Source organism: Malaclemys terrapin, chromosome 4, assembly GCF_027887155.1.
Source record: "Malaclemys terrapin pileata isolate rMalTer1 chromosome 4, rMalTer1.hap1, whole genome shotgun sequence".
Lineage (NCBI taxonomy): Eukaryota > Metazoa > Chordata > Testudines > Emydidae > Malaclemys > Malaclemys terrapin.
Window position 1 is genome coordinate 59,090,346 of NC_071508.1, and position 17,353 is coordinate 59,107,698.

General features: G+C 42.0%; 2 protein-coding genes across 9 annotated transcripts in view; one reads left to right on the forward strand and one right to left on the reverse strand.

Annotated features, from left to right (window-relative positions):
- Nucleotides 1-12,337, forward strand: part of BMAL1 (basic helix-loop-helix ARNT like 1) — a 99,131-nt gene extending 86,794 nt beyond the window's left edge. For all 5 annotated transcript variants that reach the window (XM_054027679.1, XM_054027682.1, XM_054027683.1 and 2 more), the window contains 3 exons: nucleotides 34-127; nucleotides 10,637-10,739; nucleotides 11,675-12,337. In XM_054027679.1, coding sequence (XP_053883654.1) covers nucleotides 34-127; nucleotides 10,637-10,739; nucleotides 11,675-11,835 — 358 coding nt within the window. In that variant the 3' untranslated portion in view covers nucleotides 11,836-12,337. The remainder of the gene's footprint in view (nucleotides 1-33; nucleotides 128-10,636; nucleotides 10,740-11,674) is intronic.
- Nucleotides 12,338-13,082: 745 nt separating this feature from the next.
- Nucleotides 13,083-17,353, reverse strand: part of BTBD10 (BTB domain containing 10) — a 49,913-nt gene continuing 45,642 nt past the window's right edge. For all 4 annotated transcript variants that reach the window (XM_054027302.1, XM_054027301.1, XM_054027300.1 and 1 more), the window contains 2 exons: nucleotides 17,050-17,160; nucleotides 13,083-14,217 (listed from right to left, as the gene is read on the reverse strand). In XM_054027302.1, coding sequence (XP_053883277.1) covers nucleotides 13,907-14,217; nucleotides 17,050-17,160 — 422 coding nt within the window. In that variant the 3' untranslated portion in view covers nucleotides 13,083-13,906. The remainder of the gene's footprint in view (nucleotides 14,218-17,049; nucleotides 17,161-17,353) is intronic.

Consider the following 17,353-nt stretch of genomic DNA (forward strand, 5'->3'; position numbering starts at 1 on the left):
CTCTTTCTAATTTTAATGACATTGGTTTGAAAGGATAAGAGGGTCATCACCTTCCAGCTGTGGTTCCAGTCCATTGAACATTACCAGCACACCACCCCCTGATACGTCTTCTCCAGGAGGCAAAAAGGTGAGAATAAAAGTTTTTAAAATTAGAATCAGTAGTAGTAATTGAATTCTTTGTCACATGTTTCATAAATCTGACTATCTGATCCCTTGGCTGCCCAAGTCTGGGGTAGCAGAACCTAGCATACTTAAGTTTTTGAGTATTTATACATAATGAAACAGCTTCAACAGGATAGATGAAGAGAGACCCATCCCAGAATGCCCATATTGGTTTGAGCATTTACCTGCTATATGGGAGACTCAAGTTCAAATTTCTATTCCAAGTTAGGCAAAGTGGAGACTTGAATCTAGATCTCCCACATCCCAGGTGAGTGCTCTAACCACAGGGCTGTAGGGTGTTGCGGGTGGGGAGCACAATCTCCATTTGTGGTTTTGGGAATAACATTTCCAAATTTCCTTTTTTTACACAACAAAAAGTGTTTAAAAATGCCCAAAATCAAAATGAAATGTTTTGTTTAACCCAATGCCTGCTTTTGTTTGTTTCATGAGAAAACCAAAGCATTTTAGTTTAGGATTGGTCAGAAATGAAGAAGGTTGGTTGGTTTGTTCAGTGACCCCTACATTGCTATGATACATATCAGCTTTAGCCCTAAAATTAGACCTCCTACTGTGAGCACAGTGCATTAGTCTAGAATAGGGCTGTCAATTAATTGCAGTTAACGCATGCAATTAACACAAAACAAATTAACACGTTATTTTTTTAACAAGAGTTAATCGCATACCTCTGAAGACAGGACTCGGCGGCAGCCGAGCAGGGAGGGAGGGAAGCACCAGCTGCGGCAGCAAGCAGGAGGTGGCCAGGAACAAGAGACTGCAGGTGATTTGGGAGACCTGGTCAAACACCTTCCAGTGGGGAGAGAGGAGCCCGGCCCCGCGCCGGCTGCCCCATCCCCTCCCTGTTGGACAGGGCCTGCCTTAGGGATGGGCAAGAGGGGCCACTGGCCAGGACACCATGCTCAAGGGGGCGCCACTGCATGCCTCCAGGGCACGGATGCCCTTCCTCCCACCGCCCTGCTCCACTGCTGCTCCTGCCTCCCCCCACCGCCATGGAGCTGCCCCAGCCAAGCTGTTCTGGACTGGGAGACTGCCTCCTGTCTGTTGTGCAGGTCTTCCCCTGCCCATGTACCTGATGGCGGCTGAGCTGGGGTCAGGGAACAGGGGGGAGCCTATCTGCTGCTGGCTCAGGAGTGAGTGCTACCAACAGCAGCTGCTGCTGGCTGAAAAAGTGTTCAGGTTCCTGAGTGCTCTGCTTAAAGAGGCAGCACTCCCCCAACACACACACACGCACGCAAATATTTGTAATAAAAAAAAAATATGAAGTGAGCCCTGTACATTTTGTATTCTGTGCTGTAATTGAAATCAATAGATTTGAAAATGTAGAAAACATCCAAAAATATTTAAATAAATGGTATTCTATTGTTAACAGTACGATTAAAACTGATTAATCGGGACTATTTTTTTTAATTTCGCGATCAATCGCGATTAATTTTTTTAATCATTTGACAGCCCTAGTCTAGAACAGTGTGACCTATATTGGGACTGGAGTGGAGCGGGGACAGATTTGGAGCGATAAAAGCAGGCCCTCCAAGCAGTTCAGTACATACAGATAAAGGCTACTGAACAGCACCTCTTACAGCAAGCACATTACATCTGTCCTCCAAGAGCTGCATAAGCATTCCTTTAGTCCTCTAGTTCAGGGGTCAAACACACGGAATTATTTGCTGTGGCTCGCCAAGCTTCCCACGCCCCTCCCCCCCCCCGAGTTATTTCCTGCTGGTGCCAACCTCCCCTCATCCGCCACCCCCTCCCCAGCACGCCGCGTCCCCGCTCCTCTGCCTACCTCCAGCCACTGCTGTTTGGCGGCGCTTAGCGCTTTCCAGGAGGGAGGGGGGAGGAGGCAGAGAAGAGGCGGTGCAAGGGCAGGGATTTGGGGAAGGGGTTGGGATGGGGAAGGGGTGGGAAGAGGCGGGGCAAGGGCAGGACCTCATGGAAGGGTGGAGTGGGGGCGGAGGCAGTGGGAGGTGGGATTTGTACCTTTATATGAAAAGGTGTTAGTGATGCAGCCCTCAAGCCAATGTACTAGTCCTCATGTGGCCCTCGTGGTGATGTGAGTTTGAGATCCCTGCTCTAGCTCCTCTTCTCATGGAGAAATCCTTCTAGAGTGGCTTGTTTCAGAGCTGCAGCAAGAGAGAATTAGACTAAATTTGGGATGATCTGTCACATGGGGGCCTAAAGTTACATGTTTACTAAAAATTGGAGAAGCGGAAGTACGTGCTTAGTACTATGTCTCAAACTTCTATTTCTGATTTTAAATGGGATGTTTTAATGTATTTCTCCCTTCATTGTTCTTTATTTAAACTATAAATGAATTTACAATACCTTAGGCTTCAGATCGGTGTTTGCTTAATCTCACTTACGGGCTAGATTTTTCAGTGGGCTCTGTGCACCTGTGCCTTGAAAATCTCTGGAGAGATGCTCTAGAACCCTTTGTATGCAAGAATTCTATGGCCATGCAATCCCCCTTCTCCTTGTGACAGAGCTGTGTTCCAGTATCTAAACTTTTCATTTTATTAAATTATTTCATAAGAACATAAGAATGGCCATACTGGGTCAGACCAATGGTTCATCTAGGCCAGTATCCTGTCTTCCGACAGTGGCCCATTCCACATGTTTCAGAGGGAAATAAATGAAATGGCAATTTATCGAGTGATCTATCCTGTTTTCTAGTTCCAGCTTCTGGTAGTCAGAGGTTTAGGGACACCAACAGCATAGGGCTGGGTCCCTGATCATCTTGACTAATAGCCATTGATGGACCCTATCCTCCAGGAACTTATCTAATTATATTTTGAAACCAGTTGTAGTTTTGGCCTTCTCAACATCCCCTGACAAGAAGTTACACAGGTTAACTGTGTGCTGTGGGAAGAAGTACTTCCTAATGTTTGTGTTAAACCTGCTGCCTATTAATTTCATTGGGTGACCCCTGGTTCTTGTATTATGCAAAGGGGTAAATAACACTTCCTTATTCACTTTCTCCAGAGTATTCACAATTTTATAGACCTCTATGATATTCCCCCCTCCCCCTTAGTCATTTGTTTTCTAAGCTAAACAGTCCCAGTCTTTTTAATCTCTCCTCATATGGAAGTTGTTCCATCCCCCTTATCATTTTTGTTGCCCTGCTCTGTACTTTTTTCAATTCTAATATATATATTTTTGAGATGGGGTGACCAGAAGTGCACGTAGCATTCAAAGTGTGGGCGTACCATGGATTTATATAGTGGCATTATTTCTAACCCTCCTAGTTCCAAAACTAACTTTGAAAATGTGAGCAGGATGTAAACTGCCATAGGATTTTCTTAAGGCCTGGCCTACACAAAAAAGTTAGATTAACCCAGCTACATTGTGCAGGGGTGTGAAATGTAGTTAAGCTGACATAACCCCCAATGTAGGCAGCGTTAGGTCAGTGGAAGAATTCTTCCGTCAACCTAGCTACTGCCTCTTGGGGAGGTGGATTACCTATACTGACAGGAGAACCCTTCCTATCGGCATCAGTAGTGTCTACACTGAAACAGTACAGCTGCAGTGCTTCAAGTGTAGACAAGCCTTATATTCTGCAGAAAGTCTAAAACAATATCCCCCAGAGGTGTGAACTTCCTATTAAGCTGAACGGGGCATTAACTCAAATCTAAGAGTGTCAACACCATTTATCATTTTAGATGATACATCCAACAGATGTTCTTATTGCACCATCTCAAAATGCTTAACATACCTCCACGGCTGACAAAACCCCAACAGGTACAGATCCAATTTTCCCACAGACTGTTCTGGGGCAATTATACATTGTCAGTACAAAAATGTGACATACTGAAAACTACAAATAGTGTGAACTTAATTTAATATCAACAATGAAACTACTGTGCTGATATTTTCATAATTAATGAAAAACCTCCATATTGAAATCAAACTGCTGCAGAATTTAGGCTCATTTTGCTTCTGATTACCTGGGGCCTTCTCTGTAGGAGAAGGTGGGAAGCTGTGGAAAATGCTGTTGGTGAAACCACTTGACATTTAATCAGAGATTATAGAGCTGCAAGCAACCATTAGCTTCCATCTCCCAGAGCAGCTACTAGGGAAAAAGTAAGGAAGTAGGCCATTATTCAGAATGGATGTAGCTGCAGGAAGGAAAGCAATTATTAATTATTTGTATGTCTGTAGCACATAGGAGCCCCAGTCACTGATCAGGGCACCATTGTGTTAGGTGCCATATAAATACAGAACTAAAAGATTGTAAGCTCCTTGGGGCAGGGACCATCTAAGTCTGATACATGCATGTGGTGTTCCCTTATTCTGTTAATCCTTCAAATGTCTTTTAATCCTATTGGGAAGAGGAGATGAATTCAAGATATTCTGTGGCCAGGGCCCCAAGAATTTTTAATTTAGTCCTGCCTGGTAATACAGTGTATTTCATCAAGAGCTATATGCTATGTCCTAAGACTGATTCTGCCTCTTTACCACTGGATTTACATATTTATAATATTAGAGTAATGTGATATTCAGATTCTTCCATGTGCATTGGTGTGTTAGTGTGCTAGAGTCAATCTGGATTCTGAGATCTACACAAGAATATTGATAAGTTTTCCCATGATGCTGTGTGTCATAAGCATTAGGTACTTAACAAAAAAGCCTATATCAACAAGAGTCACTGTGAAAATGGTAATTAAAAAACAGTATGGTAAAAAACCTTGTTATGCTAAATATCTCTAGAAATAAAAGCACTTCCATAGGAAACATGCTGAATGCTAAATATTCTAGTACCCTTCTAAATTTTTTTTAACGAAGTCCCTTTATTGAATGAACTAAACAATGTATGCTGCATGCAAGACTGCAAATGTCGTATCAGTTCAAGGGAATGACCCAGAAAATAGCATGACATGGCCCTGATTACATGTTTTTGCTGGAGGTAAGCAAAAGACAGGTTAAGCAATAGTGGATATCACCTTCACATTGGGTTTGGGTCAGCTCATTATGTAAATAGTTTTATCTATTCCATTCATTTGCTTTCTCATGTAGAAACTCTGTTATGTACAGTGACTTTGTCTAAAGTTTACAACAGAACAAGCTACTAATGAGACCTCCTGATTATTACAAAACTGGTCACCTTAAACATTCTCAATATGATAAAACATACAGCCAGACCAACAAATATTCAAATATGAATACTGACAAAGAGGCTACTAAAGAAGTGGTCTGATTTTCAGAGATGCTGAACACCTGCATTTCCTATTTACTTCATTGAGAGCTGCAGGTGGTAGGTAAACTTTTAAAATTAGGTCAGCTATTTAAAGTTGGACCTTAAGTTTGGAAAATATGGGTCTAGGGATAATGTTTTCTGCCCTTTCTGAAAATAAACACAAGATCTTTCTTGCTGAAGACTTGTCAACTTTCAAAGAAAATTGTCTTGCGCCACCTACAGGGGATCACTTAGTGTGCCAGTTCTCACATCCCCAAATGCATTTTTATCAAGCCAGAGATATTATTTCACATAAGTTTCCTAAATACAGTAGATTCCTCCTAATAGCAATGTTGTTATTAACAACTTTGCTTATTAGCAGCATTTTGCCAGGAACCAGTCCCATCCCATTGACTTTAATGTTAATGAGATTTGTATATTGGCAATAGTGTGATGCCTATGGAGAACTTTTTGGGGAAGAAAGGCCTCAGCTGCAGGCAGGTTTCTGGGGCTGCAACCAGGGAAGGAAGCACTTGGCAGACCTGGCTGGGGACTTGCCACCTACACAAAGGGGGAGGCCTTGCTGGAGTCCTGGCACTGCAGGCTGGGGGGGAGGGGGCGGCTTTGGACAGAGCAGCAGTTGGGAGGAAGCTAAAGCTCACTTGCTGGGGCTTTCCACAGGGAACAGGGGTGCTGGGGAGCTGTACAGTACCTCTCCCTGTGCTCTCCAGGCTGTGCTCTGCCCTGGCACAGAGGGGCTACAGCTAGAGAAGGAATTGTGGGACATGCTGAGGCTGGGCATAGCTTGTAGAGTGCAGGAGGAATTACAGTGCAGGCAGCCCCTGAGGCCCCAGCATACCTGCTGCCTGTGGAAAGCTGGGCTGCAGCCCTACTACCGCTGTGCCTGCAGGCAGGGCTGCAGCCAGGGAATGCATGTCCCACCCAGTGCTGCTTTCCCTGATTGCAGCCTACAAACCTGTCTTCTGTTTATTGGCAACTTCCAGATAATGGCAACTTTTTGCTGGGAACAGAAGTTGCTAATAAACAGAATCCAGTGTATACAGAAATTTTAGAAATACAAGTTAATTATCTTTATATGTGTATTGTGTATCAGGTTATAATTACAGCTCTCTCATTTGTGATGTCACCAGCCCCCATTATTAGGACCATAGGCTCATTAGGTTAAAGATCAAAGAGATTTATGACAGTACTGATTACTGTACTATTGCTGTAGTAGAGAATTGATTGTAACTACTTTCATTGTCTTGTGACCTTTAGCCCTGGTGCCATGCACCTTACCTTGTTTTTCCTTGCCAGCAAGCTAGTTAATTACTTTAGTATCCTTGTAATGGAAAAGACAAGAACGTAACTTCATACACTGTTTGTTGCACAAACTGACATGTTTTAGCTGAATACACAGCATCTAGATGAGTAGAGGCTGGAGCCTGCTGCTCACAGGAATTGTCCCATTTAAGTCAACAGAAGTATTTGTACAAGTATGGATTTGCAAATTCAAGCCTTAAGACAACAGAAGCGGTTGCCAGAGAGACTGACTAGATGGTCAATAAGAATTCCCTTTACCATTAGGGGAAGATGTTTAATTTGCAACCAACCAACCAACCTCTGTTACAATATTTCAATTCTAATGTGTTTATAAATGTATGAAATATCCCTCAGGCTACTCAGGTATGAAGTATGTGATTTAAATTAATGGAAGAAACTGCAGTCATATAGCACAATCAATTTTGAATCTCCCTTAAAGTAGCATAGCAAATACGTGCATAGAAACACTCCTCCCACCGTGGGGGCCCTGATCCATAAATAGGGCCCCCAGATGCTACTATTACAAATACATAATAAAGCAGACTGAGAAGTTTACATGTAGCCTTGGTGCTTCTTTGGAACTACTATTTAGCTATATTCTTTCATTAGGATACATGTATATCCTTTAACAGTGATTACCTAAGTAAAAAGCGCAAAAGCGGCTGACTGCTTTTTCTTTATGAAAAAGATTTAATTCCATAATCATACACTCAGGCACTAAAACAACTCAAAGTGCTTCAGTATTTGGCTAATATCACCTCAGGCAACATGTAGCAGTTACAAGCCATCATCACCTGGAACCTAGGTGATCATCTAGATTTTGCATCCCAACAAATACACTTGACTATGGATGATCCATTCCATTTAGGCTGCAAAGTTGAGTGGGCAACTCCCAGGCTTCTACCAAACAAATCTGATTTATTTTTTGCTAGGTTTATGGTAACTATAGGATCCATGAAAATGAGATTTGAGCCTCAAACTAATGGACATAAGCCTTGCTGTGCCTGTCCTGTACTTTTGAACACTGAAAGCCAATCATGCTGATCTGTATGGTTTTATAAGAAGGTTGGGTAGAGACTAGAGATTAAGTATGACCTTAGTCAAGAGGTGAATTTTCATCTCCTTAGCTAAATAGCTAGTGTATTAACCCAGACATTTCAGTGTGAAAATATCCTTGCCAAGAATCAATACAGATGTGGTGCCCTACATTTAATTTTAATAATTACTAGTTTAATTTATTCTCCCTGTACCCACAATGGCAGCAGTGAACTAACTATAGCATTTCACACATCTCTAAGCCAGTGTACAAAAGGAAAATATAACTGTAAAACAACAATCATGCTGTTAAATCAGTAGGCACAGAAGTTTGCAAGCCAGGCATTCAAAGTAGTGCAAAATAGTAAATTATAGTACAGCTAATTTCATATTACTTTTCAAAAGCTTGGCAATGCAGTCTCTTTAATACAAACCACAGTGACTCAGAGAACACAACATTTTGATACTTCAAATTCTGAATGTATAGCTAATGTTCGGAGTTTCATGGGTCTAGATGACAGACAGAGAACAGAAGTTATTTGCTCCATTTTCAATAAATGCTTATGAAAGAGAATAAAGTCACTTGAGACAAATCAATGAGTGACAGCAGCCATATACTTCACTCTCTTTGTTTAAACAAGTTAGTATTATAAATATCCTTGCAGTGCCATCAGAAGCCTAGAAATCCCATCAGACTAAAGCTATGGATACACTACACAGCTTGCCACTGTAGTGCTACTAGTGCAGATGATCTAAGCCAACAGGAGCCTTTGTGAACAGCGGTAGCTATGTCGGCAGGAGAGCTTCTCCCGCTGACACAGCATTGTCCACACCGGCACTTAGGTCAGAGTAACTTACGTTGCTTGGAGGGGTGGCTTATTCACACCCCTGAGCAACATAATTTATACCGCCATAAACTGTAGTATATACGTAGCTTGAGGCATATTCGCAGATAGTGTATCATAGAATTCAAATTCCCTAGGAGAAAATACAAAAACATAAAAAACCCCACAGTACCTTGGGAGGAGAACTCACCCCTCTCCAAACTAAACTAAAATGTTACTACAACCTCTACCTATATTACATAACAAAACTTAACAGCGATTGTAACCAGATGCTTTCTCTTGCCCCATGAGCCATGATCAAGCGTAGTAATTGCGGTGTTATACCTGCTGCTAGCAGAGTCTGTATTGTACAAAAATCCTTGCAGAGCATTTCCCAATGGAGTAGTTTCTTATCGTAACCTACACTGGTATAAAGAAACCACCAACTATACGTGCAGCTTTGGCCAGAAATTCAAGGCATGGTGCCAGTGCTCCCCTGGAGGGAAACACTACATTTTGGTTCTAGAGAGCAGTGGTTCCATTCAATGAAGGAAGGAGTAGGGCTGCTTTAGAAGCAGTCTCAGCTGGCATATCATGGAAGAAACAGAAGAGATCACCACTGAAAATACCATTAAAGAGATTTACTTATGGAGAAACTAGATGTTAATATAAGGCTAAAAAACTGAAGTCTTAGCTATATGGGGATGGGTTTTGATATTACCTGAGTTGTGAATTTAAACAGCTGCAGTTACACCAATAAAATCCCCACGTGGGGGGACAATCTCTGAGAACAGTGCTTTTTTGTTTAGCTTATGTCACCAGACCAAGTGTCCGAATTCGGGGAAGGGGTTATACCAGTGTAACTACACCATGGTAACACCTAAATCTTTCCCATCTCAAGAAGCCCTTAGTCAAGGGCCTGATTCTCTGCACTAGTATAAATCACTACACACAGAGCAAGGAAGCAAAATGGGAGTAAAAATGCTACCAATTCAGTTTCGTTATTTCCTCTTTGCACTCACTTTACAGATGGAAATAACTAGACAAGTTGCAGGGCAGTGGAGCATCAGGCTATATTTTGCCTAAGTATTGTTCTTGTGGATATATTCCTTAGAGCAAGCTCAGAACTAAATGACCTCTAATAAGCACAACTGAGTAGTTTCAACTAGAATCAATTTTTTTTTTTTTTTTTTTTTTTTTTTTGCTTCCTTATTGCCCTTTATATATTAGGGCATGGGGCAAAAAAAACAACCACCCTCCATCTCTATTCAGGGCATCCGGTAGGGTCTTTGTAATGCAGATACTCACCAATGGAATGTTACTAGCCAGAACAAGCTGAGCAGCCCCATGGCACTCTGTATCAAGAGGATTACACTAGAGATTGTCTGCGTTTCAGGGCTGGGACTGTAGCCTGTGTGTTTGCACAGCACCTAGGCACTACCCAGATTACAAATAAATACTCACCTTCTAGGCATCAGGAGTTAGACAAAATCATTACAACCTCTAACAGTGTTGGCGGGGAGGTTGGTTCAAATGCATTTTATAAATGGCTCTATTTGAAATTTACAAATGGTGGAACTTAGAAATTCCATAGCAAGAACCCAGTGCTGCAAAAAAAAAATTAAAAAAATAAGCAATGTTGTTTATAAAAAGCAGGTGTTTCTGAAGAAAGCGCTGCCATCTAAAGATCATTGGTTACAGTACCTTTTATAGCAGTTCCTTTACTTTCCAGTGTTTGACATTGCTTTGACACGTCTCACTTTCACTGGGCAAATAAACTTTGCCCATTCCTCACTGAGGCTTAAAATTGATACAATAGTAAGCATGAAGCATTTTAAGATAATTTCATGTTGTAGGTGGTGTTTAACTTCTAACAAAGTTGGTTTGCAGGTAGATTGTCTCGCATCTCTCCCCCGGTCTTCACCACATTTAATATTAAAGTATCCTGCTGTGAAGTCTCACTGGAACGCAGTTTAAGTTCATATGTTCGGATCCTAAGACTTGCTGTAGGCCCTCCTTTTTCAGATGTGCTACATAGGTTAAGGCTGAGAGCAACATGAGTACCACAGGACACTAGAAATTTACATTTTTCATTTGTTTCTAGATTTTGAATGGTGGAACTCCAGACATTCCCTCTGCTGGTTTACTATCTGGGCAGATCCAGGATAATTCTGGCTATCCATATTCCGACAACTCCTCCATTCTTGGTAAGCACAGTCATACAATTAAGTCTATAGTTCAGAGAAGTATGACAAATGTAACTCTAGCCATCTCAAAGCATCATCTTTACACAAAACTTTATCTAGAATAAAATTAGGCTTAAGAACATTTTAGGACAAAGACCAAGTAAGAGTCTTCAAAAATAAATTAGTAATAAATGCCTTTAAAGCTCTGTGCTGATAAATACGTTACAGCTTAATTGGTTATAGCAGCAAACCCCATTGTTTACCTGATGTCTGACATATCTCAGCTCTATGCACACCTTGGCATGATCTTTTGCTCATTCACAAAACAATTAAAATATATAAAATGGTAGTTTATACAATGAATCTTTCCCATATGAAGGAAAATTCCTAGCAAAATGATAAGAAAATAGTGTTTTATAAACATCTACCCTATATGATTTTCAAACACTTAAACATTTTACTTGGACTATTTGAGCCCCTCACTTCCTATCCCGCAAAAGTTCAGCTTCTTTTCAACAGCCCAATGGCCATTTTCAACTCATTTTACTGAAAAAATGAAATTGGATTTTTTTTTTTTTAAATAGAATGAGCTGGAAGTGGCCAAGGCCCCCCACCAGGCTGGCACATTGGTTACTTGAAACTGCTCACCCTGATATTCTACCCCTTTCACACACCTCCCACAGCCCTTGTCCTCCACTAACTCCCCATGCAGCCCCACGGTTAGCACAAATCCTGTAGGTAATTTTTCTGTCATCGGGATGAGATCCCAGCTCTGTACTGTACGCTGAGGAGTGCATTTGCCATCAAACATCCCCCCCGCCACCTATCAGAATGCAGTTTAGCATACTCACTTCCAACACAGTTAATGATTGACATTTTTCTGAGCAATCACTTTATACAATATATAAAATCATATTTTAAATGCTTGCTGCAGTTTTCTTTTAATACTTTCACAGGGGAGAACTCTCACATAGGCATAGATATGATAGACAACGACCAAGGATCAAGCAGCCCCAGCAACGACGAAGCTGCAATGGCAGTTATAATGAGCCTTTTGGAAGCAGATGCAGGCCTCGGAGGCCCTGTGGATTTTAGCGACTTACCATGGCCCTTGTAAATGCTACATATTAATTCAGCATCTGAATATCAAAGTGCATTATTGGTGGAGTTCTACAGTCTGTGAAGCTTGGATTATGAGAATAGCTTTTATGTTTGAATTTCATAAAAGCCATATCAGAACACACACCTCATCCTACCATGTGTCATTTCAGACAAAGTGGAGATAAAACATGCTACAGTGTTCTTGCATTATGGATTTGGTTAGCTGTGGATAGCTTGCATTAATTGTATATTTTGGGATTCTGTTCTTTTTGAATTTTTTTTTTAATCACTGTGCAACTCAGCACTGTTATCATTGGTAGCTTTTATATGCAAACTGTCATTTCAGATGTATGATGTGTTTTTACACTACAAAAAGATCTCCCATGTGGATATTTCTTATACTAATTGTATCATAAAGCTGTTTATTCTTTCTTGTCAGAATCCTTTACTATAAATATTGTTAAAGTGTAATGTATTAGACAGTTAAATATTTTTAAAATAAATATGTTTCCCTTGTTCTAAAATGCAGCATTTACTTTTTTTATAATAAAAAAATTCTGATAAGACCCCACATAAGAAGTATGGTAGAAGCCATAGATTGTGCCTTGTTACTTTCAAAATGGAGAAAAAGGGAAACATTCAGTCCCAAGGCTTCATTCTCAGCTCACTGCTTTCAGCCAATTTCATATACACACACACTTTACAGTAAACACATTTCTAACATGTTTGCTTTTTTTTTTTATAGAGTTAGTTCTTCTATAATTCCGGTAACTTAAAAATTATCATGAACTATCTTTGGAAGTGCATCCATTTGATAAATGGAGAGAATTATAGTTTAACCATATTGCCTTACTTCCACAACTGATGACTTCCTAATGGAGGAATGTCATCAGGTTTTTATTTTGGGGGAAGAAACAGATTGTTTATGACATTTTTGCCTCTTGTAAGTATGTCCTGTAGTCAAAACAGCTTCTCTAGTAACCCCCCAGCAATACCACCTCTTATCTAGTTGGCGTCAAGATGCGAACAATTTTTAATATTTTGATTCAGAAGATAGGAATCCCAGCACTGGGGAATCTAACTGGTATTTGGTGGCTGATAAGGAAGGGAAAAATTGAAGACTGACACCATGCCTTCCATTATTAACACATTATATTCCTCCTCTAAGACTAGAGGTGGAGAAGTAGTAAGTGCACAGATAGTCACTGGAATTTATACCTAGTATATATAATCTTTGGTAAGGGATAACTCGTGTCAAACTGATTAAAATAATGGAAATTTTATTTGAATGAAAAACTTGAATTTACAATCATTTAATAAATGAAGAGTGAACCATCTGCATTTTTCTATTCCATGACACTTATTACAAACTTTTACTAAATAAATATTTCCATCAACAAATTCAGGTAAGGCAAAATTTAAGAGAAATCCCCCATCAATTGTTCACAATCCTTGAACATGGCTCACATTACAAACAAGTGAAAAAATTCACTGGAGAAATTTGAGTTGGGCAGGATGTTAAATGGGTAATTGAATAATGTCCTCAATCCAAAAACCCCAGTGGTAATCATTTTGTGCTCGATCATATACAATACATTTAAGAGTCCATCTATTCACATTTAAATGAGTAGAAAGACTTTGATAGAAGCACTTTTTGTTAAAGTTAGCATTGTGCAACACATTTATAAAACATGGCTTTGAGAATCCATTTATCAAGCAGCCATTCATAAAGTGCTACTATCAATTCTGATTCTGCATTTTGCCTTCCATGTAACAATATTGAATGTACAGTAGCCAGCAGATCCCATTGTTTTTGATGGGCCTAGAGTGAGGAGGACAGTCCAGCATACAAATAACCAATATCGCAAACCTACTCAAACAAATACATGTACAGAACTGGAACCTCAGGATGTTTTAGTTGTACTCTTTAAAAACCACGATTAGATACTCCTTTGGTCTCTAAGAAAGCCCATTCTGCAATATCCTAAACACTGTGTTACACAATGAAGAAAAGCTGGAATTGCAGTGCAGTATGAGAGAGAGTCACTTTTTAAAGTAGCATGCTTTTGTTTGAATAAGAATCTGAATCAGAGTGCTGGGTTTAGTCCCTCCGGGTCCACATCATTGTTGCTGGGTGGAGGATGAATAGGTAGAATATCCAGCTCATCCACTTGTGGTGTGGGGTGCATTACCACTAGCTGATCCTGGGGGATATCTGCTGCAGCTGCTGCTAGGTTTGTAATAGATTTACTTTTTACACACTGAAAGTCAACATGCCGACTCTTTCCTTCTTCTTTTTCCCAAGACATCCGAATGAATGGTCTTTGGACATAGTTGTAAATCACCTCTGGCCTCCCACCTGGCCGTTTCTTCACTTTTTCTTTGTATGTGGGGTAACCTAAAAATATTAGAACAAAATGACAATTAAAGTTTCCAGTACTACTTAGCTCAAAGTTCTCCTTCACCAGCTCAGCTTCAGAGCATGTACACAACCAGCCAACCAGAAGGTTGAGATACAATGAAGATAAGCAAGTCCATTTCCAGATTAGCAGACAGAATGATGCCGACACCACCATGTTTTTTTTGTTTGTTTGTTTTTTTAACACCAGGCATTCCCCAGTTTACAAACCAAACACAAATTAGCCAAAATCCAAGGGGAAAAAATGTTAAGGCCATTTACTACTACAGCAAGTCTTTCTAGACCTAGTGAAGAGAATGCCTGCAAAAGTAATGCTAGTAACTCTCCCCTCCAGACAGAATGCTGGTATGCTCCCTCAGAGCACTGTTGGCCTGGAGACCAAGGGATGAGGTTTGAGATGTGAACCCCCAGAGCGGTGAAACAATAATATGCTGGCATGAGTTCTCCAGGCCAGGTCCCACGCATTTTCCCCCTCATTTCAAACACTGACTAGTGATAATAGTACATCACTATAACTTCTGCAGCAAAGCAAAACTGGTTTCCATATTTGCTTTGGGGGTAGGAAGAGAAAAATGCAGCCAAGTGGTATTTTATTTCTCATTACTAAGTATGGAAAGTTGTCTCCAGTTTTATTTCTATGGGGGCCCAGACATATAGTCCCAAACACTGCATTTGTAGGGCTATTTATTTAAGATCATAACCATGTTCACTTTCCTTAAATCTCCACTACTGGGTTTCTGGGAGCCGAGTTCAAGCCTAACTCAGTTCTTGTTCCTGCACTGATGCTCTAAAAATTTAGGGACACTAAACATTTCAGCTGTCCTTTGCCTGACTAACGTTGTGCTAATGGGGTATATAATAGGGTTACCATCTGTCCGTATTTCCCCGGACATGTCCGGCTTTTGTGTCTCTAAATAGCCGTCCGGGAGGAATTGGTAACAAGGTTAAAATGTCCAGGGAGGTTTTCTCCCTCGCCTCCCTCCCTCCCTTCCATGCAGAGTGTGGCTGCTGATTGGGCGGCTAGGCCGACTGACCCACTCCCATTGGCCTCCAGCAGCCAGAGCCCTCCCCTGCTCCCCCCTCCCTCTCTCTGTAGTCCTGTGTAACACGCAAACCAACCCACGTGGAGCCAGAATGGTAAGAGGAGTCGGGGGAGGGGGGGCCAGTCAGGGAGCGGGGGAGTGTTGGATGGGTCCCCAGCCTCCACCTGCCATCCCCTCTCTGCGCATCCCCCCCTCCGTGGGTCCCCCCTCCCTGTCTGCCTCTCCCTTGTCTGCGTGTACTGCCAGAGCCAGCAGCAACTGCTGTCTGCTGCCCCCGGGTCCTAGTACCCCCATCCACTAATGGGAAGACAGGCTGCCCTTACCCTGCCCTTCCACCCTAGCCCTGAGCCTCTCCAACACCCCAAACCCCCCAGCCCTCATCCCCACACACCCTAATCCTCTGCTCCATCCCTGAGCCCCCTCCTGCATCATGAACCCCTCATCCCCAGACCCACAGCCCTCACCCCTGCATCCCCTCCTATCCCCAAACTCCCTCCCAATCCCTTTCCCCCTTCCCACACACCTCCTCCTGCCCTCAAACTTCCTCCCAAAGCCTGCACCCCCTCCCTTTGCACCGCCTCTCACCCCTAAACTCCATCCCAGAGCCTGCACCCCTCACCCCCTCCTGCACACCCACCCCCTGCCCCAGCCCGGAGCCAGCACCCAGCACCCAAACTCTATCCCAGAACCTGCACCCCTCCTGCACCCTAATCCCCAGCCCAGGACCTGCACCCCAGACCTCCTCCCCCCACCCAACCCCCTCCCAGAGCCTTAGGCAGGTGGGGTGGGGGGTTCTGGGCACCACCAAAATTTCTACAACCCTGCCACCCATGCGAGTGGATAAGGGTCAGGGCAGTCAGGGGACAGGTAGAGTCCTGGGGGGGGCAGTTAGGGTAGAGGGTTCTCAGCAGGGGGCAGTCAGGGGACAAGAAGCAGGGGGGTTGGGGTTCTGAGGGGAGCAGTCGGGGTGGGAAGTGGGAGGGAGTGGATGGGGCGGGGCTTCCCCCCCCCGTGTCCTCTTTTTTGTTTGTGGAAATATGGTAACCCTAGTATATAAAGGGAACAGAGTCCAGCCCTTCTAGGCTAGAAGAAGGTTGTCATGAATACGGCTGGCCAACACTCTTCAAACTACTTTTGGGGGGAAATTTATCTTGACAATTTCCATAACATCTGGCTTACTGCTTTTTTGAGTTACTAAATTCTTATTTATGGAAAACCAGTGTTCAGTAAGCTTAAAAAGCTTTTCCTATTTTTCTACCAGCAGAGTAGACAGCAGAGGACAAGATCCTTAAAGCTCCCTAAAGTTCAGAGTGACCCAATTCCTTCCCTCTTCCCCCCAGTCCAGTCATGGCAGCTTTCTATAGAAGACTATGAGAGGGGTCAGTTTGTCTATGTGAGCAGGTCATGAGAAATATTTTTATATATAATTTTACATTAAAAATCTCCATTATGAGATTATTTAGATTGCAAAGAAAACACTTGAAAGTTAGGAAATCCAGAATTAAGGTCAGAGGATGCAGCAGAACCATCCACTCATTGATAAGTCAAAGAAAGCTCTGCAGTGGGAAGGTATGTTAGAATTTGGATACAAGATAAGCCAACAAGGTGAACAAATTAGTCTCCACCATAAAACAGACTAATAGGCTAATACCACTGACTTACAATAGCTCATGTAGCAAGGTAGGGACAGTGGCTGTACAGAGGGGCAGAAGCACAGAAATGCCCTTTGCCAAAGAATTAGCTTGGAAGCAATGAAAATTACTCTTACCTTCAATACCCAATCGAATCTTCTTGAGCCCCCTTTCCTTCAGAACCGATTTGGCCACATCTCTGTTTTCAATATACTTGAAGAATCTATATAACTTTGTGCTGTAAATAACTGGGGAAATTGCATTTCAGAGATTAATAAAAAGTTGTACTGGAAGTTTTTAGCCTCTAGTTGTACAATGAAAATGGTCTAAGTGGTGTTTACAAATGAGGCCAGAGGGGGTTGATAAACACCACAATGTAAAGTTACCTAGTATTCAAGCATATGGGTGAATCATGAGCTCATATTCCATCATCCTATTTAA